We start from the raw sequence: 22,252 nt of genomic DNA, 5'->3' as shown, positions 1-22,252 counted from the left end.
GGATTTGACACAGGTGGAGAAAGGGGGAGAGGGGATGGAGAGATGACAGCCGAGAGGGAGGAAAAAAGTTATATAAAACACACTTATCTTTATATACCATGGAAAAGGTTAAGGCACATGATAGGTACAAACACATCTGCTACTGAGTAGAACAGTTACTTTGTTTCGATTCGGTCTTGAATCAGTTATCTACACAGGTAGATTTCCTTAATTCAATGTGTGTCCATGTCCTGCTTTTGTTTTACAGCACAGTGGCCTAGATTTTTTTAATTTTGCAAATGTAAAATGTGCTGCACATCCACAAAACCAATTTTTTTATTGTTTTTTTATTTTGAATGCATGCAAATACACCTCCGGATCCTTTGGTTGTGGTACCACTTAGTGCAGTCAGGAATAGACAGTCATGTGGGTCTGTAATGTTGTGAGGGTTCAGCATTGTCCAATGAGAGCACACACTTCTGAGGACACACGAAAGGGACGCTGGGTATCATAACTATTTGTAACCTCTGAAAGTAAAATTTATACAGTAAGATTTTTTTGTAGTTTATTGATATTTACCACAACGTACATCTTTGTAAACACTGTGTAAAATATGCAAGCTTTATAAAGTCACATACGTCACAAAGAAAAATGAGACTTCAATGCAGGCACATGCCGTTCGACTCGATGACGCGTGAGTGATACCAACTTGGATTGGACCCTCGTCTTCCTGTCTCCTGTTCGAGCTGGAGAGGACAGCGTACACGTAACCACCGGAGTTTGAGTGCAGGCTCATCAAGCGAGACAGAAATGGCAATAACTTTCTGTATCTCTCTGCTTTTCTGCATCTCAACTGCTCCCACTATAGCGTTGTAAAAATATATACTATATGACCAAACTCAATGTTTTAATTTATACAGTGTGATGCAACTTTTTAATTTTTTTATTTTGCCTAGAATATCCAGATCCACTCGTCCATCTGTACTCACTTCCTGCACACGAATGAATTAGTTAATATCCAAATGACACCACAAAAAAACTGGCACTTGGAAAGAACATAATATAAACATCTGTACAGATTTTCTTCATGCTCACGACTGAATATTTCTCTTTAAGATGCACGTGTGAAGAAGGATTGAGGGCCGGTGGTAACTTGGTCTGAATGCATCGCAACAAAAAATGAAGGGACTTTTATTAACACTGTCACCTCTTGTCTTATTCCCTCTGTCTGACCCCTGACCCCTCAATAGCACTGTCTGCTTTGATATATGTATTCATTGCCTTTTGAAAGAACACTGCAGATAAACTTATTTTCTCTGTAACCTTTTTTTTTGACAAATACAAAATATAAATAGGTGATCGTCAGCATAACTCGACAATATTTGACACACATTTAAGTTACGTGGTTATTTCTTGCTTACAAACATGGTGAGCCTTTATCAAATGAGATGTGCTTTCCAAACAATGTGATATTAACATACAACTAAGGAGTCCATTATTTTTTGTTTGTTTTTTTCCTTAATTTTAACATTTTTTTTAGTTTTGACCCTAATATACATTTACATAAAACCAACAAAAGAAAAAAAGAATCTTTTAGATCTATCCTTTCAACAAGAGAACAATCCTCTGTCTCTCTTTTCAGAAACACAAATCATTTATAAACAAAAATGCCTTATATCCTCTTTAATACACATCATGGACAAAGAGCAAGCGACCAGGAAACTCGGCGTACCACGTTGCTTCAGGACGTGAGTGGTTACACATGTAATCGCAGCTCTGTGAGTGAAGGTCAACATGTCACTTGGCTCATACATGTTGACCACAATGAAACAGAAGGTCTCTCCATTTTAACACGTGTTTGCAGTGTTAACAAAAACTGTTTCTCTGTCAGTTGCAAACACATTGTCACTTTCCTTTTTCCAAACCACAACTTCTCTTCAGACTCTTCATTGTATAAAACCCATCCCCTGTTAACCATGTTTGATTTCAAAGCATCTCAGTGCACTTTTTTCTTTTTTTCTTCTCTTTTTTAGTTTTTTGAAAAAACACAGTGAACCAAATGGATTGTAAATCTATGAGAGCAGGCTGCTGGGAGCACATGTTCATCCACTATGCTACATCTCTTCTCAGGCTCGCTCTCTCTCTTTACTTTGACTTTCTCGTGTCCATCCCGCCGTTCTGTAAACAAACATTCAGTGACCCTCAAACAAACCGATCCAAACCTGTCTCACATAAAATAACAATGCTTGACGACCAACTTTGAAAATTCTTCAAAACCCACAAAATTCAGGACACAATCTTTTCAGATACTGATCCTGAAATTAAAAAACATCCTTTTTCCTTCTCTTCTCCTACAGATTTCCATCCATCTCACATTCGTTTCACAATTCATTCTTTTCATTTCACTTCGTCAACCTGCTACATTTCCATTCCTTCAGCACCGGCCTCTGTCTGTTTCTTGTCGCCAGTAGAGCGCAACAAGAGTCAACACTGAAAAAATCACACGATATCCAGTGGGAATGTAGATATGAGAAAGTAGTAGGAGTAGTCACTTTTTCTTCTTTTAAAAATTTTCTCTGAAAAGCATGAGAATGCTGGCTGCTGCTGGGTAGTCGCTGTTGTGATCATTATTATTTTTTTGTTTTCTAATCCTCTTTTCTGTACAAAGTCCAACTTCAAAGGTAAGCTCCATGTGAAATGGCAGTGGTGATATGAGAGATCCTCCTCGAGCTGGGGCGTCGCTTCCTTCTCATTTTAAGCCTGAAGCACACGGACAAGAGGGATACATATTAGAAGAAGCATCTCTTGAATTTACAATAACAATAACGGGAGAGTATCAGCCCAAAATGTTAAAGTCACTTAAAATGACATCCCTAATTACAAATAATAACACAACCACTGTGTAGCATGTAAGATGATTAAGAAGGACATTTCTTTTACAAATTCCATGAAAAGACCAACATCAGGAAAATAAACAACTGTCAAAATGTCCACACCCTTACTGTGGCATTCATCCCCAGCCCCACTTATTTCTGCCTGCATGAACAAACCCACAGATAATTAACAACCAACTGCTGCTCAGCTCGGCTCTGAGGAGCATTTAAGCACCTTTCAGCTCTTTGTTTTGGTTTTCTGTCAACCTTGTTTCTATGCACTTCTCAAACCATGGTATGCTACCTGGAGCAGAGCACTTAGCAGCTAATGAACCATCTATTCCCCCATAACAGACCTATGAGAAGAGTGAATGGTTTGGTTTGAGTTTGCATTTACCAGTTGGTCAGAAGCAGTACTTGAAATGACTGTCACTCTGTATGTGGTGGATCTATTAAGAAAACACAGTTTCTTTACAGGTTCTTTGTCCTCTCAAGTAAGTTCGTATGTGTCCAAATGCTTCAATGTTGTTGTAACAGCTTGTTGTGCTGCCCCCACGTGGCCTCAGGAGGCACAACATAGGCAGGCAATATTGTATTATTATATTACTTTCTCTTACATGCTACACTTTACCTGTCTCCTGCAACATACATGTATTAATAAGAAATATTTTACTCCAGTAGAGGTCAGTAATGTATTATTTTGAATCTATTTGAACTGCACATCAACAAAGAACTGTTATGTTTCTAGGTTAAGTTGTTTGTTGGTTACACAGAAAAGTCTTTTCATGGGATTTGTTGACAAAAAAAAAAAACTAGCTTTATCCCTTGAAATGTCATAAAAACTGTCGTTTTTCAGGCTTGGCATCACATTTTTCCTTCAGTGAATTTGGAATGAAACTCTCCAGTTTAATTCTGCTTATGTAACACAGCTACACAATCACTCGACATTATCACAGCACTTGACAAATCTCGTCAGTGTCAACAAACACTACAATCATGACAGTACAGATGGCAAATGGAGGCGAGAGACGTTAAAACAGATGCGGCTGAGTGTGCTAGATGAGATCCTGCATGTGCTGAGTGAGAATGACTTACCTGATGCTTCATTCTCACTGTTACCTGTACCTGGCTTTTTACTGAAGTGACAAAATCACAATGAATACCAAAAAGTCATCTGATCTCTCAAGAGTCATCCTGTGATGAATTTCCTACGACAATGTAATAGATGGAGATGAAAGAATGGAACAGATGGCCCCTGACAAAGATGACTGAGAGAGGAAGATGACAGGAGGCCTCTGGCACAGGAGGAGAGGACAAGAGTGATGAGGAGGAGGCAGGAAGAGAGAGAGAGAAATGCTGCTGATACAACAATGACAAATACTGATGCTCACCCAGATCATTTGGCAGCCCTGCACAAGTCATTTAGTTGGACAGTAAATAGTGGGCCAGGCTTGGAAATTCATTCAAGCGCCAAAAACAGTCAGTAATGCACCGTACAGTAAATATGTACAGGGATGAGGACATTACAATTTGAGATTATTTGAGATGAGTTTTTATTTTCTTGTGACAGAATATGATAAATTGAGGAAAACTATACTATGTACTCTGGAGAAAGTTCGCACAATTAGTTCCAGCCTTTCTGTGGAGTTGGTTTTTCACATGTGAGCGTGGCAGGAGGTTCTCTGCTCAGTCTCATGCACAAAAACACAGAAATGTCCGAAGGGTTCAGATGAGGGGTGGTGCAGCAGACTCAATGTAACGTATTCATTCTGCTGCAGTGTTAAAATGTCTTGGATTACAGCAAATTGACAGAGGTGTCGACTCATATCTACCAAAGTTCTCTTGACATCTATGCCCGTCTTCTACATTTACGGCAACGCTTTCTCATCCTGAGATAGTTGTGCTTTTTTCATTTTTGCCTCTGTCGTGTGATGGAGACGTCATCAACACACCCCTTCGGAGAATGTCAGGAGGCTGTCTGGAGTTCAGTCTGAAAGCAGTTTAAGAAATATTCACCTGGTCCTGGTGGCGGAGAGATTCTCTAACATTATGTTATCTTTACTGGAGAAAAACTCATTCAACAGAAAGTTTTTCATTATAGATTTAAGTCTTTTAATTTCAGCTCTATACGCTGAAATCCTTCTGCAGAAATCCACTTGATTCTCTCCAAAATTAAAAAAAAGACTCAGAGAAGATAGATTTCGTTCTTTCCATGACATAACTGGAGCCTCTGAGTTACATAAGAATCCACAGTGTGATTTTATGGCATGAATTTAAATAGAACACATTTAAATCGACTGCTTCAGAAGCAAAATGTATGTAAATTGAATTCATGTCAGCTCAACCTCACACGAATTCACATTACAGTGTGTGAGTGGATAATGTGTGGCAGCTACCGTCATCATTAACATTTTATTAATCTGAGATCATCTTGGTTTGACCTAGGAAATGAAGGACTGGCGTCTACAACAATGTAGAGCAGAATGTGTATCTGCACCTACAGTGTGTGTGTGTGTGTGTGTGTGTGTGTGCGTGTCATTTTTTGTCTCCCTCCTGCTTTTCATTAGGGGAACAGAGTCTCTGCAGCCTCCAAGTTAAGAGCAGAGGATTAATCCTCCTTCATCATTTTCCACCAGTTTCAGTAAAGGCTGTCAGGTTTGGCGGCGGGTGAAGCTACGTGCACATTTAAATCAGACAGGTGGAGCTGAATTGTAAACACAGACCAAGGCCTGTCTGCTGGTTTCATGTATTACAGAGGAGAGAAGTCTCTTTGGGGTTTTGTTCTCTTACAATGGCTGGTTGATGAGTTTGGATGGTGCAGTGACAAAAGCTTGGAGCATAAACTGACTCTTAACTAACCCCAGCCTCCCCTAGTTACTGTTGCTATGCCTTCATAGCTCACTGACTATAATAATAACATCACGGCCATACTTATCACTTTTGTTTGTTCAGCTGTAGCTAGCTAATTAGGCTACTGTTTGATCCAGGTGTCATTTACAAATTATGGGGAGAACTTTTATTATATTTGCAGCTGATTCATTTTAATCATTAAAAAGGGGTCAAAACGATGCATGTGCCAGGATATATTGCCAGGAAATAGTCAGCCCCCTTGGGGATGATCCATGGCTAGACATAAATAAATAAAAATCTTTCCTTGCAGTCTAGAGCTAGTAAGTTTAAGTATTATTAGAAAAAAAAAAGAATCCTGATTAACTGCTATGGCTTGATAACAAATCAAATGTTTTCAAGTGTAATGAACATTTTTAGATTTAACTTTTTGACCTTAATATGCTTAGTGAGTTCAGTTCAAATGGCCTGAATCAGCATTAAGCTCTGCTAGGAATGTTTGCTTGGGTGTTATAACGGGTGAAACGTAAGTGTGCTGTGAGTTGGATTATCCGGTGAACTGTCAAATACGCAGAGACTGTACATTTAGGAAAGAAAGATCAATGATCAGATCATCTCTTCCACCATGCAGCAGGTTGCAGGACGTGAGGTCACGGATCGATGGTGACTGGACTGAGGACAGCTGTGTCTCCATGGCTTTGTGGAGCCAGCTCATCTTCAGATTATTGACACCTGCAGTGGCTTTGAGAACTCTGTCGCTATTTGGCCAAGTAGTAACACCCTTACTTTGTTTGTGTTCAAAATACTCTTTGTAATTTTGCTTTGATTAGTTTAATACCTTGATTTCAATTATTTAGTGTTTATGTTTATTTCCTCAGCAGGGAATTAAATACAATTCCCAACACAACAAGCTTTTGTGAGTGTGAGTGTTTGTGAAGATGGTAGATGAAGTCGCGTTTGTCGTGATTTGGAAGAAGGGTCATTATGATCGCCCCTCTCTTCTGGTATTCACAGAAGTTTCTCAAAACTCATAGTTCATCAATATAAACTTCTCAATATAAATGCTACTACCTTATATACATACCATACATTTATCTATCCAAGATATGCATATTTATCCAGTATTTACTATTTATTTGTTTAACTTATTTGTTCTGTTATCGTTGTCCACGTTCCTAGCTGTATATCAATATGTGTAGTAGACGGAGAGCATCACTAGACCGGAGTCTAATTCCTCGTATGTGGAAAAAGGTTTGTCCAACATAGTTGTTTCTGAGTCTGAAATTGTAATTTTAGTCCCGTATAGAGTTTGTCTTTGCAATTTAAATGACATCTGATGAAGATATTGATATTCCCAACCGCCTGACATCTTGCCTTTGTGTTTCCTACATAACGTCATCTGCCTGCTAGCTTGCTAAACGGTAAGCCTCCGCAGCCTCCATGGTGACACTTGTTCATGACTTTTAATGTTGTAACCACTAGCTCACAAGTTGCAGATGAAGGCAGCAACAACGGATGTGCACGTCATTGATCGCAGCTTAAGCTCGGGCAGGTACTCACGTTGTGAACTCACGCTGTGAACTCACGCTGTGAACGCCTGGTTACTGTTGCTAAGCTACGCCTGAAACCCCTGTTTGAGGGAAAAGTTAGGTAAACTGCCAATTAGACTGGAACACATGTTTTAATTAAAAACCACACTGGCATTCTGTTACACTGAGACAACATCAGGTTGTATTTACTCGTGCATTTCAGACCTTTTTCTTTTTCTGTGAACAATCCTGTTATTTAATTTGTTTGGAACATAACATTTCCTTCAATCTAGACATGCAAGTGTGTGCAAATATAAAGAGTTCAATTGCAGTGTGAATGTGAAATTCTACGCGAGATCACAATTGATTTTCTGTTGCACTGTGTGCTAACTGACTGCTCTGGGTGCCGGGTGACAGCAGGTCTACGTGATACAGTGTGAGGATGAGAGGAGAACAGGAGGAAACCATGAACAAAACAGGGATGATGAAGGGTGCTACGATCCAACTCAAAGGGTGAAGGGTGTTATTCTTTCGATGTGCTTTTATTTTTCAGACCTACCATGCATGCATTTAGACCCAGGAGTCAACAGGCTGGGGCTTAACATCACAAGCGTCCACCAGACTGACCGCAGGCCTGTTACTCCTGATATAGTGTTTCCTATTTGTGTCATTCTGGGGCCACGGGAGGACGGGTTACAAAAAACACAAAGCAAAACAAAAAGAGGTCAATACATTTCAGAAATACACCCACACGCACACGCACACATACACATGCGTCCAGGATCAAAGAAGCCAGTGTTAGTTCCCTGCCTTGAGGTGAGCTGGGAAAGAAGTCAGAGTGATTACATACAGCATACCAACACATGCAAGTGAAAGAGAAGGAGAGCAGATTCACAGGCTGGTTGCATTCAAAGTGGGCAGAACACCTCTGGGAAGTACAGACGGCTGATTTTAGAGGACAGCTCTGGAGTAACACTACAGACAGCACTGTAAGACAAACATGCTGTGATTACTCCGGTCTGTGGCTTCAGCACTGGTAAAAGCGTCTGCCTTTGAGATGTGACCGTTTAACTTCAGCTCTGACTGGTTAAACAGATTATTTAGGCCGAAGGTCACCGGTGAATTCTGATGCTGCTACTTTTCTAATGGTAGCTGCTTTATTTTAAACTCTGGTGTAAAAACCTTTTGAACAGCTATAAGTCATCATGTGAAACTGAAACTTTTAACACAAACTTCACAAATAAAAATGTTTAAGTTGCGTCAATGAGTAGGTTACATTGCATTTTTTTTTCACAAAGGAGTAGAATCCTCTTGATTTCTCTAAATTAGTCAATAAGATGCCTCCAATCCAGATCTTTAACACCTAGATTATGTTTAAATGGTATCATTAATGGATGAAAGAAGCTTATAGATACTTCCATTGAACTTTCTTGCGAAACAAAAACACTTATTATGACAAAATGTCAAAATAGTAAAGACATCCCTTCAAATGTAAATCAACAATGAAATAATTAATTGCATAGTTTTTTCCTCCTTACATTTAAATCAACACTGTGAAACTACTTCTTTAATAAACCTAATCTATCAAATCATACTACACCAGAGTTTTAATAAAACATGAACAACAATGGCAAATTATTTTTACTGCCGTATATTTGAAAAAAAGAACAAACACTGGAGATCATTATATTATTTCCAAAATTTTGCCTCAGAAAGATTTTTTGTCAGTCAGTTTTAACATGCAAGAGAAACAGATACTGTTTATGACCATGTACCTTGAGATATCTTTCCTTTTGGACTCTTTTTGTGGTTATTTTAAAATCCCATCATGTCCTCTGACACATCTGACGTCCTCCTGTTGAGGGCGGATTTCCAATCAGCTCCACAATAAACAATCTTTGGCTGCCATGCGAGTTGGCCGTGTACTCGGAAGACAACCACCTGATAATGCAGCAGTCTGTCCATTGCCAAGGCAAAGGTCGTCTCCATGAGGAGCCCTTGTTGCCGTTTCTTTAATCAGTCTCAGATTAATTACTTTAGAGATGCCAAAAGCTTACGCTCAATTAACTGGTGGCCCGCGATCTGCTGGCCACAGTGCTGAGCTGCAGCAGGCAACATGAGAGAATGACAACTTCCTGCCTATTTAAAGAATCCATAGGATTAACACCCTCTAATAAGGACCATCGCAGGCACAGAGAGATACATTACATCAGGGTAGGATGTGATCATATTTCAAATGAGAAATCATTACTTCAGCCCCGGATCCTCCCAGGAGACCAGGAGAGGTGTGAGTTTACCTTTAAGGGCTCCTGTTCTGTCAGGTCCACTGAGCCATCAACTGCCTTGTATTTGCAGTCCTTGTCCCTCTGGTCAATGGTGGAGTAGCCATCTAATGAGGTTAGAGGACAACGGTCAGTTCATTGTTCTGCACCTTTGATAATTCATAGACTGCTCGGACCTGGTATTAACATCCTTCAAGAAGGATTCGGTCAGACGTGGTCAAGTTTTGTCATTTCTGTTTGTAAATACCAAATAAAATATGGTTAGCTTAGTAGGTGGTGCTTCATATGTGGCCCAGGATGCTTTTGGGTTGATACAGCTAAAAAATATATTGCCACATGCGTCCCAGACAGAGACTGGTCCCAGACCACCTCTGAATGTGGCTAGTGAGTTGGGATCTCTGAAGTCGACGTTAATATCCGGGCTAAACGGAGCCTCAGAGGTGATGGGATGCATGTGGCCACATTCTTTCAGCAGTGTGAACAGTCCAAAATGACAGACCACATCCACAACTGACATCCACTGGCCCACGACAATTCCATAATAAGTATTACCCACCTGTATTGACTGGCAGAATGGTTTTCTGCACCTGATTAGTCATCACAGAGCCAGATAAGTTGTTGGTCACAGAAAAATAGACTAAAGACGCCTCCACATTCTTAGTTATGCTCATTTTCTCTTTCTGGCACTCACATGTTATTAAACCCCTGCAAGTGGAATTTGACCCTGCCCTCATAACAGTCTAAAAAAATGAGCTCTCCCATATTCAGGCTCAGGGACACTATTTATCAAGCCTTTCAGAGACGGAAATCTGTGGAAATCAAGGGATCTATTATGTATTTATGCGAGTTCAGCCGAGAACATTTCCTCTATCGCAGCCAATATTTACCAACGATCATGACTGGTGATGTCATAAATCACTTCTGCACCACTCAGCGTAAAGTACATTCATACAAATCACAAGGTTATCTATTCATTCATTCATTCATTTATTCATTAAAACTGCTCAAAGCGGAACAATGCATATATGCTGAAGTAAACAGTGCACTTAAACAATGTGATTGGATAGGGATGTCCAGTATACTGAAGGTCTTATCTTCATATAACTATGTACACATTTATTAAGCTGCACAATTGGCTTCCAGTATCTACTCTGCATCCGTAGCTATATCCTTTTAGAATTGTCTTATATAATTTTTTCATACATAACCTAGAAGAAGACTTTTTCTGCATTTTTTAAATTTGATCACCAGCTGTTAGGAAACTGCCCTTCATGATCATTGTCTTTACTTTGTGTCAAACCGTCCTCGGAGTTATGCTTGTCCTTTTTAAAAGTAGCTGTAAAAGACTTTCTAAAGTAGAATGGCACAAACTTCAATCAATGCCCAACACTCCCCTTAAACTAAATCACGCTGCAACACATGTCACACTCATAGATATCAGTTCCCTTAATATCAGTGTTGTTTTCATCATGATACTTCAATTGTTCCCTGAGACAATGTTGAAAAATACTACAAATGTTAAATCCTTTGAATCGGCAACAATGATTCAATGTTCTATACCAACCACATCTGCTTTCTGTAAAACAGTTTGGTTGTGTGTTTGTGTTATCCTACAAACAAACCAACCAACAAACAAGAACAGGAATTAAAACATTACCTTCTTGGCGGAGGTAAAGCGTCTAAATGTTTTTAGTTTTAGATTAATTCTGTTGGATGCTCTATTAATATCCTAATGGATGAATAAAACATACCTCTAAATGGTTCACATAAGAAAAAGCAGACCTTCAGAAGTACAGAATAATTGACTCTGAAGTGGGTACAGCACAGGAAATCTGTCCTCTGACATATTGAGCATGTTATCATAATGTATTAAGCTGATAACAACCGACATCTTTGAGTGTCAAACTTTTAATGAAGGCCAAGATTTGTACAAACATCTTGTTGAGAGAGAGGTCATGCACGCAGCATCAAAGAGCGACTTGTCTGAAACTCAGTCCAAAGCCATCATACCAAGATTAGAGAGTTCAGAGGTTTGAATTTTCACTTTTAGAAAGAAAAAAAACATATTGGCCACAGTTGAAGGTCTACTGCAAGAGATGTGGAATTTATGGGACACTGGAGACAGATTATAGGAGAGCGAGCTCAAAAAAGAAAAAAAATGTGCAGAAATGTGCTGCTATGCTACAGACTCCTCTGTTGAATAGATGTTTGTTGTTGCACCAATGTTCTGCACACGTCTCCCTCCCTCCCTCCCTCCCTCCATCCTTCTATCCCCCACACATACTGCTGCTATTCTAGAGATTTCTCTTTTCCTAAATTCTGTTTTTGATTGGATACAGCTATAGAGCATCTCAGTGCATGTGGGAGGATACATTCTCTATCATCCCTGACCTTATTACATCAATTTAAAACCCAAGATTAAAAAAAAACAAACATTCAACAACCTTTCTTTGTGCTTGTTAACTTTTCTGAGAGTGACAGGTTTTTAGTTTAACAGCAGCAATAAAAACTCCATCTCTGATTTAATTAGCTTTGTTTTTAACTCCTTTATTGTTAATAAATAAAAACAAAGAGCAGATAATATTGATGTGAAAATGAGGACTCTTCTTAATTTTTAATTAGTTCCATGTAAGCCACACTGCTTTTGAAAATACACCAGTGTGTATTCATCCACTACTGAAAATTGTCCTGTCAAAACATTCAGTTTGAGTGACATTTGCAAAAAAAAGGCTTTTAATGTTCATGATTCAGAAATGTGTTTGGTAGGAAACGTAATGTTTTGGACTAATTGGTACAAGTAGTGACGTTTTCATGGGATTTGTTGACAATAGTATAAATTACCAGCCTTATACTTTAAATCACTACATTTTCAAATAGTCAATTTTTTGCATTTAATTATTCCTCATTCTGTTGAGGGTCTCAGTGGTTTTTCCTACCTCATCCCACTGATTTCTCCTTTAGACAAACCCCAACACATTTAAACTGACCTTGGTTCTTCTCCATCAGGGGTAGAGTGGTGTCATCATATCCTGGTTTGCCGTTCTTGATTGCTTTAGGAGTGGTTGTCGCTGTGGGCTGAGAGAAGCAACAGAGCAAACCGGATGTAAACATCATGGAGCTGTGTGTGTTTATCTCCTTGTTCCATACACATCCTTACAAATGTGTGTCAATGGAGACTGATCTAAAATTATCTTGCCCAGTGACAAATTAATCATTCTTGTCATATTATCTTATTTGGGAACCTCCATTACCGAATAAAGAGGTGACTCTTCTCAAAAACATTATTTCAGGGGCCTGAAATCACAATAAAAATTCTCTAGATCAACATATATGTCCACGAGAGCCCAGCTCTTTACCTGGAAGTGGCTCTTGTTCCAGCCGTCCTTAGTCAAAGCGTTTCTTAACTCCTTATAGCTCCACACCGTCTGCAGCACATGGGACGCCGCCTTTGTTTCACGAGCTGATTGGCTTCAAAAAAACACAAGACGTTAGAAATGAATGGAGGAATAACTAGAGCAATTCAAATCAGATGGCCCATCTACCCCCTGAACTCTGAGGGCTGAGTGAGGGATAGTAGCACGCCGCAGCTCCTGCTATCAATCTCTTTATTCAAAGCCTTTAAGTCCCCTGAGTGGCTCCAGGGTCTAGTTTTTAATTCATAGCCAGATGAACTTGTATTTCCCTTCATTAGCTACCTCTGAGCCACCAGTATTAATTACATGGGGGCGGGTGGCTCACTTCAAAGTACGTTGATCTCATAGAGCTGAGAGAAATCACAGCTAATGGACCGTGGATGAACTGTGTATATTCCTGCTAGTTGGACCCGAATCTGTATGATTAACACTCCACCCACAAAGTAACGAGCCTTTGAAAAGGGCTCTTAATCTTAAACGAATAGCTTGCTGTTGTGCAACCTCACCTCATTTTGGAATGGCTAACATTATGATAATATAAGACACCTCTCGAAACTGTTCGTTTTCATTATCGAGTTGGTGAGGAGAACTTCGAGGAATGACTAATCACTTACTTGCATAAGCAGCCACTTCAGAGGCGCCCTGTATAACAATGCCCTCCAGTTCTGAAAGCCTGTTAATTAATGTTTGGTGGGTAGCGGTGTGTGTGGGCTCGGGCTTGTTAGAGAGTAGTATTGTGGTCGTCGAGCTCGGCCCATTAGAAGCACACATCATTATCCTTCATGAATACTAATATAAAGGCTCATAATGCAAATTACATTCAAGGTCACACTGTAATTATCTGTCCTGTATGTGTATAATGTCTCCATCCTACACTTCTGCCACAGTGAACATGAATATGAACTCATTGTTTATGTTTGGTTCACTGACATTAACACAGACTGTCTGACCTACGGTAGGTGATATGAGTGACTACTGTAAAGACACACAAGGGAAGTGGCCTGTGGCTAGAAACCTGACCAATCACTAAGCTCAGGCTTATTCATCTTCACCCCACCAGACTGAGGTCACGGTCTCACAATTCCAAATGTGAAGCAAATATGTGTCATATTTCCCCAAAGTAGAACTGCTTGTGAAGCCACGCTGAGGATTTGCTGCGCCACAAGAATCAAATTAATTCGCCCCGTCGCTCACACAGATTGGAAGTGAAATGAGGAAAAGGTTTGTCACGGCTACATTCACGTATGTGTGGCCGGGGCCTGATTCTGAGCCACCCTGAAACTGCTGGATCCAATCACAACGCTCTATCTAAAGAGGGGCAGGTTGGATATGATGGCCAACATAGAAGCAGTTTCGTTAACAATATAACCAATATGTTTGCTGCTGATGTGGAGAGGTGTGTTGAATCTGCTATTTTGACAGTATTAAATGAACAGATAGCAGTAAACTGCACTTGCAGTGTTTGTAGATTTGATTTGAATGACCTGATTATCTATCCGATTGTCTAACCAGAGGAATTTTGGCATCGAGTCCCTTAAAAATCTAAATGAAATAAGAGTTTCCAGATTCACTGGTGATACTGGGCTACAAGAAAAGGGCAATCGACTACAGTTCACTTCACACAGTGAGTTTTGGGTGTAGTAGGCATTTGTTCAGGCCATTGTTTTAAAAGGAGTTCTGCCAGTGTTGAGTGTTTAAATGTGTTAACTCATGTATAATAAAACCTGTAATTTAATCCCCCACAAAATCAATTTACAACCTTATTTTAATTCAAAGACAATGTACCACTCTACAGAAATGGTTGTAAGTGACATTGATTGCATTTATTGTACAATATGTAATGAAAACACAGTCTTACCTGGTCCTGTTGATGGCCACCAGCTTCTCTATGGCCTGGGCCTGGACGAGGGAGCGGGCGTTTTCCGAGCTGTCGGTGACGATCTCGTGGATGGTGTTGAGGATGGCGACCACGGTGTCCTCCTCCAGGTTCTTAGCTGGTCGCTGCTGACCGCTGGGCAGGTTGCTCACCAAGTCTCGCATGGCATAGCTTCCTGTAAGGTGAAGTTTTGTAAAGTAGGTGATAGGGCTGACATAATATGGTTTTAGAGGCTAAATTATTCCATCTGTGTAAAACTGTATATCGTACCATGAGAGTTTTGTTTAAGTCAGACTTGAAGAAGACAAAACCTTTGTGATTTAAGAAGCCATACCCTGGTTTACTCTTTACCTTCACTCTCGTTGGTTTTACAATGGCCAAATAAAAAACAATCGTGATATTCACTATAGTTGTATTAGTTTGAATCAAAAACGATCTCAGGCGTTTGTGTTGTATTAATGGCGGATGGTTCGTACCGATCAGGTCCTTGTTGCGGCGGTCGATGGACAGGTTGCGCAGGGCGATGGCTACAGCTCGGACCACTTTGTCTGAGTCAGAGCGCAGCAGCTCCACCAGGATGGGAAGACCCTTCTCCTTACGCACCGTGGCTCGGATGTAGTTGGACCACTGGAGGGCAGAAGGACTGTTATGTTATGACTTTTTTTATAACGTCAACCTTAAACCTCATGTGTAGGCTGAGTAAGTGCACGGCATCCTGTTTGACATTCATGTGGACGTACAGACTCCCACTTGGGAGCTGCCCAGTATGACCGCACACTCCACTGGAGGAGGCAGGTCACCTCTGCAACAGTGCGGGCAATACATTTAATTTTGTAATCCTTCACTTGGCAACTACACGATAGCTCAGCTCTGCTCCTTGGTCTTGACTTATTCACAACATTACACAGTGGGGCTCTGAATGGACATGTGACATAATTTGTCTTAATTCAAACATCAGTAGATTTTTACTTCTCATTTTTTGGAACATGAAACCTTAAGTTTTTACATAAAAGGGTCTCTCCTCTCAGCACTGATGCCCCAGAGATGTAATTAAGCAGAGGACGGGCACCGCTGAACCACCAGGTGGCAGCGGTAAGCCTTGGAAAACAGTGCAATTCTGTGATAAGAGCCAAAGCAAAGAATGAGGAGGATTAAAACAAGAAGCTCCTCTATCCTCCCAAGCAGCAGGGACAAGCTTTGTCCAGCTAGCACATGTGACAGTGTGATGATGGGTTCGTGGCTGTGCATGTTCCTGAGCTGGACCAAGAATTCTGATCAACTTCAGCATTGAAAAAAAAAAAAAAAATCCCGAAAAGAGAAAGAGAAGGATTTTCCTCAAAATGCTCACCTTAGCTGGAAATCACTACTCTTGAATTATTCACCCCAGTAAATTTGAGACACAGGGCTGGATGGTAACTCATGAAACTTAAAAAAAAAAATCTAAAGTCTTCGAGCTAACAGGGCCTGGTGCTGCTGACACATTCACACAGCTGAGGGATGTGTTTACAGTCTGACACGTGGGTGTTAAGAGAAGCTGCCGTGGGCTGAATATAGCCAGCCCGCTAAAAAACATAAGTAACCGCTCTCGCCTGAGGTGCCGCGCGTCTGACAACTAACTTTCCCTGTTGATAATTCACTGTTGCCTGCGAGCCAGACAGCCTCTCAGCAGCTCCACAGCCTCTCTAATAGGAATAAATGTCTGTACCTGGCTGGAGAGGTTCTCACATCATCCATCCTCAGAGGCAAGAGATGAGTTTGGTGTATATTAGTTATTAAGCCCTTATCTAGTTATGGAATCCCACACAGATGGAAGGTCCTAACCAAGAAATGTATTATAGATAAACAGACTGTATCGACTGCACATCCATCTAGATATTTGTAATTCAAATCATGATTTAATTTTCAAAGTGCTCAATTACTATCTTTACATGGACACCAAGATTCCAATACCAATGTTAACCCATTTAAGTCAATAGTCTGTAAAAAAATAAACTGCCATGTAAACAGTATCAACAAAAATTAAAGCTAGGATTGGTAATACTGGTAAAGCCAGCAAGAGCAGGTTACAGTATGCAGACGATACATCCCACCCCCTCCCAACGTGTCAAAGCTATGCCGACATGAACTTGCTCTGCCTGACAGGTACTTGAAGCTGAGGTTTCCTTGACTACATCAGGAACCATTGGCTATCATCTCTGTATCAGCGGTGTATGTCTATCGGGCTGAAGACTCCAGTCATGCGCAGTGAGAGCACGGGCAGGCAGGTCAGTTAGTGATGAACACATACGACAGTGGATCATTCCATTCTGACTGAATGATCACTACAGTCCTGCGATGACACAAGATTTGTATTCCGTATTTATTCTATATTTTTTTTTATAGCTATTGGGGTGTGAAGACTATTTCTTCAAGCAATATAACTAACCAGCCCAACATTTAACAGATTGGATTATTTTGAACCAACTCCTACTTCTTAATTCATCTTAAACAGGAATATGTGTGGAATATTTTATTACCAATTAATGTTAACACCTAAATCTAAATAATTTCCTATTCCGAATAACGTCAATAGTCAGAATATTGCTTTCCTTAGCTAATATCTAGGCTGTTATGATCTTTTAATATTGGCAGAGCATATTTCATTTTACAGTCCCCAACCAATAGATTTTACTATGTGAGCCAGCTGCTGTCTGGTTCATTTATGCCTCTGTCTTGAATTTACTTCTGCTTAAACAGTTGCTACATGGTTTGTAGAAACACAGTGGATGTACCCCTTGTGGCAAAGACTCTAAGAACCTCTGCAGGTAGTTCTTGTTGTCTTAATCCTACTTGAGTCCAGGTAATTTTGTTTAGAATTAAATCAAAATTTCTGAATAATGAGGACGGAAGCAAACACAATCCAAAATATTTTTGAAAATCGAGTCTCGACAGTCAGACAGTGTCTTCATGTTGTACCATCCCCAGCCCTGTAAGACTCACAGTCCACTGGCCAGCGCTGAGATTTTGCAGAGCCCCGGCAGCGGCCTCTAAGGTGTTGTAGTTCTGGCTCTCCGTCAGCAGAGACAGGTACAGCCTCACCACTTCCGGCTGATACAGCAGCTCAAAGCCTGCAGGGAAATACACAAAGACACACACACACACACAGCTAGGTTAGACTCCCTGGCAAGACAGACAGGCCAATTAGGCTGTGTGAAGATTCGGACAGTAAAGGGCTGAGGTTTCTCAGGCCGTGGGGAGAGTTCTTCAGCACAAAGAAATGCTTAAGAAGCTTGGGTCTGACAACTGCGGACGACCTTGACTTTTGCCACAACATTTCTACCAGTTTCAGTGGAATTGCACACAGTTTGACTGTATGGAGAGCTAGTGGTGTCCACTGGTTCTACATAGTTTGCAAAACCTTTAATAAAAAACACTGAAGCATTGTCTAGTATGTTTCTTCATAGTAATACTGAAGAGTTATGAACGAGGTGAACACAAGAAGGAGACGTGTTGGATCCCACAATCCTGAGTGTTTTATGAGGAGGTTTATCTCACAAGCACCAAGAACATTCCCCCACAGTCAATCAGTAGGTCTCACTCTAATGGAAATGTAATTACATTATCAGCCATTAGACAGTGCAGACGCAGGGAGAGACGGAGGCGTCACAACTCATCAGATCATATTCATTCATTTGAATTTTGTACAGACAGGTGTGTCACTAAGTGCTTTTTGAAGGGATCAACAGGACTCACAAGAATTACATTAAAAAGGTCAGAGAATGGATATTTATTCTGTTAAGGTCATTTTTTGCAGGTCACATCTCTGTGAATGTTTTATGGAGGGATGCATCACCCCAAAGGAAGCAAGGACATGTCAGATTTCAGTAGCTACCTCACGAGTGTGATGATCTACAAAGGCTCATTTTGATGGTGTTTTAGTGTTCAGGTTCTCTTTTACATCAATGCTGAGAAATATATTTTAATAGGCACTGACTGAGTTAACATGCGTACTATATTAAACTTAATCCCCACTTTGGCTAATGTTGTGCTGTCAAAGCCACAAGTCAGAACACAGTGGAGGAAGATGCATGGTTCAGTGACACCGAATGGAGAGAAAATGACCGTAAGAATAGTGCATCCTATTACTGGCTGTGTAATGAACCGTTCATGAGACAGGAGGAACCAACATTGTTTGTGTTAATGCTTCATCACATGGCTAAAGCCACACCTGGGCAGGAAGTTGGCAGAGGTCAGAAACCAGGATAAGATGTGTACATGCATAAGCATCCTGGTTTAAAAAAAAAACGTATAACGTAAATCATATTTCTCAAAATGATACGACTAATATTAATAAGAGCTTATCCAGGATTGTGAAATAAGGATATTTCCATAATGGGACGTTTATGTCATTAAAGAAACGTGATACTTCAAAAAGCTCATTGTAACTACTAGTGCACACGTAAATGTCGACAGCACAATGTAGAGTATGCCTTTAGAGTAAGAACTACATTACCACTCTTATCACCGGCCTTCTTGTATAGTAGTTGTATGAACAAATTGAAGGTTACATTTACCCTTGCGTACTTAAAAGTATAAAAGTATAAAAGTATAACACTAGCTTCAGTGGCAGAGTTCTCTATAACTTACTTAGGCTTTAAAATGTGTCTGCTGCCTGGATCACAACTTGGCTGATGCTTTGAAACTAGTAGCTATAACAGTCTTTTACAGAAATACCATTTTACCAACAGCTTCCTCCCAGTCCTCTACAAGATCCTTTTTCTATCCATCTAGGCTCAAATTAAAGAAAATATATCCCACTGCTTCTTCCCATATCTTCTGAGGCCAGTATTTCTAAGGTTCTATTTGAAACCCCCTGTATTATGTGGGGAAGGAAACATAGTAACACTGTTTGATTGATGCCCAAGGGCTGACGAGGCTCTCACAGCATTCTTGAGATGTTTAAACAGAGAATCTTTTTTTAATATAAGTGTGACTTGGGCCTGAATATAAAAGTGTCAATAAAAAACCCTGAGAGGCAATCCTAAGGTAAGAACTGCTTTTACATCGACTTACTTTTTCCATAACAGAAAACAGTGGAGTAGGGGAAAAGGGCCATTTTTGAGGTTAAGAAATACAACTGAGACACACAAACTGACAGTTGTGTCTCCAACTCCAAATCTCAAGCCCATAATTTATAGAGAGCCGTAGCCTGGGTGCACTCTGCCATTGCCAGATTCAGACACAGCAACATTGTTGTTAACACTCCAAAGGGCCCGTTTACATCCCTGTGGCATTTACCCTCCAGATCACGCCAAGCCTGCTTTAGAATGCGCGTGGGAGGAACCGCCAGGCCGGGAGGATGTGACTGTGCTGCTTGAGAGATCTTCTGTTTACAAAGAAGCCGCCGAGGCAGGAGTCGTCATGCACAAGCTCCTGGTTGTAACCATATGTAAAAACATGACTCACATCAATAGGTTTTCTCGGGGATGACGCAAGAGGGAAGAGTCTGCCAACCAGACACTCAGCAACATTCTACACGCTGCTCAGAGTTCTGGGCCTACTGGGTGCACACTCAGCAAACTACAGACCATCCTGCACAAAGTCCTGTTGATACACAATCTATCTCCAGGGCAGATTCAGTCCGCATAAAATGTTGAACCTTTGTTGCCAAGTTTGCCAGCATGCGCTGCAAAACTGTGTCTATTTCGTGTCTATCACCTAAGCCCAATTTTTCATCTTGTAATTCCTGGGCTTTTGGTTTGACAACAAACTTAAGCAACTTATGAAAATTGGCCTTTTACAAATGAGCAACCTAAGACAAAAAAAGATTTTTTCACTGGGCCTTTAACCTTATTCCCGTATCCTTACTGATATTTCTCCCTGGTGCCAGAGAATATCTCTACCACAGCTTTCACTCAGTGTCCTTATAACTGAGGCTCTGAATGCCTCAAATCCCCCCTAATAGCACTGGCCAGGTAAAGCAGCCACATACCCTTGTATTGCTGATGTCGTTATCTGCTAGAAATGTTTGGTCCACTAGTTTCCTGTTTGTTAGGCAGATTTACAATTCAGAGGAGGAGATGAGCTGTCAGTGTGACATGACCTTTGCTTTGCTCAGGGCAGCCCTATATTCTGTGACAGACCGCAAACAAGCTGAGATTACGGAAATAGGGATGTATCAGGCAGTGTGGTATGGAGGGTTTGAGAGTGAGCTTCATGTTTGGTGGGAATAGAGCTCAACAGCTGCCCACTTTTGAACTATCATTGCTAGAGGGTTATATGGTGATGGAATAGTATTTATCTACCAAAGTTGACGTATAAATATGAAGAAATGCGTAATTATGAGCAAAAGTCTTGTATTTGAAAGTTTTAGCTTTAGTCAAATTAGCAGCATTGACTTAAAGCTACTTCACTCTAACTACTCTCATCATCACCTTTACTGCTTATCAACTGACTTTTGCTTGTGGAGACGTTTCCAGCTGGGATTGGGCGAGAGGTGGGCTACACCTGGAGCAGGTTGCAAGCATAACACAGGGCCAACATATTATATAACATTTCATTTAGCTGACGCTTTTATCCAAAGCGACTTACAATAAGTGCATTAAACCATGAGGGTACAAACCCAGAACAACAAGAATCAAGAGAGTACAATTTCTTAAATAAAGCTAAACTACAAAGTGCTATAAGTAAGTGCCATTTAGGTACTACTAAATTGTTAGTTTCAAAATTTTACTTCTGCAAGAATGAGAAAATGGCCTCCAACCACGTCGAACACAATGATAAGGAAAATCGATGAGTCAATACATTAAAGTGTAAGTAAACTATCACTGAGCTCAGCCTAGCGCGTCTATTTCCCCTGCTCACACTGAATATTTGTGTGGCAAACATCATACAGCACTGTGGCCTCCTTTAAAGACTCCTGCTGAGCTCTCCTTCATAACTAGAATGGATACAAACGAACGCACACACAACACAAACACACACACACACACACACACACACACACAGATTTGCCTCTACACACACACATACACACACAAATACAAATAGGCACATTCGCTAACATATGCACAAAATGCTCTGGAGATCTGTGCTCATCCCTAAATGAGGTGAGAGGGGAGGGGCCGCGGGTTATTCTTCAAAGCAGAAGACGACGGTGACGAGTCACGCAATTAGCGCCCGCACGCTGAGGCAACGAGGCTTTGTGCCGCTGCAGTAAATGAAAACTGGGTTAAAAAATAAAAAGTTAAGTTGAAGTGATTGAGTGATGCTCAGCACAGAGCTAAAGGATGAATAAGCCTCAAGCAGCTTCATTATTGACTGCAATTATAGCCAATGTGTAGTAATGTAACAGGCTGATAAATGATACAGATTAACTGATGGGTGAGGAATGGATACACACACACACACTCACACACACTGACTCAATCCTCTCAGTCTTACTCCAGAGTAGTTGGCTGCATTCATGCGGAAC

General features: G+C 40.6%; 1 protein-coding gene across 7 annotated transcripts in view; it reads right to left on the bottom strand.

The window, feature by feature from the left end:
- Positions 1 to 530: 530 nt before the first annotated feature.
- Positions 531 to 22,252, bottom strand: part of arvcfb (ARVCF delta catenin family member b) — a 216,528-nt gene continuing 194,806 nt past the window's right edge. For 6 of the 7 annotated variants that reach the window (XM_062384664.1, XM_062384649.1, XM_062384651.1 and 3 more), the window contains 8 exons: positions 17,779 to 17,906; positions 15,276 to 15,426; positions 14,782 to 14,974; positions 12,867 to 12,978; positions 12,498 to 12,585; positions 9,526 to 9,617; positions 7,788 to 7,900; positions 531 to 2,739 (listed from right to left, as the gene is read on the bottom strand). In XM_062384664.1, coding sequence (XP_062240648.1) covers positions 7,799 to 7,900; positions 9,526 to 9,617; positions 12,498 to 12,585; positions 12,867 to 12,978; positions 14,782 to 14,974; positions 15,276 to 15,426; positions 17,779 to 17,906 — 866 coding nt within the window. In that variant the 3' untranslated portion in view covers positions 531 to 2,739; positions 7,788 to 7,798. The remainder of the gene's footprint in view (positions 2,740 to 7,787; positions 7,901 to 9,525; positions 9,618 to 12,497; positions 12,586 to 12,866; positions 12,979 to 14,781; positions 14,975 to 15,275; positions 15,427 to 17,778; positions 17,907 to 22,252) is intronic. The other variant, XM_062384661.1, reaches the window with a different exon arrangement.

This window comes from Platichthys flesus, chromosome 3 (genome assembly GCF_949316205.1).
Source record: "Platichthys flesus chromosome 3, fPlaFle2.1, whole genome shotgun sequence".
Classification (NCBI taxonomy): domain Eukaryota; kingdom Metazoa; phylum Chordata; class Actinopteri; order Pleuronectiformes; family Pleuronectidae; genus Platichthys; species Platichthys flesus.
This window is presented reverse-complemented; position numbering and strand designations above follow the sequence as displayed.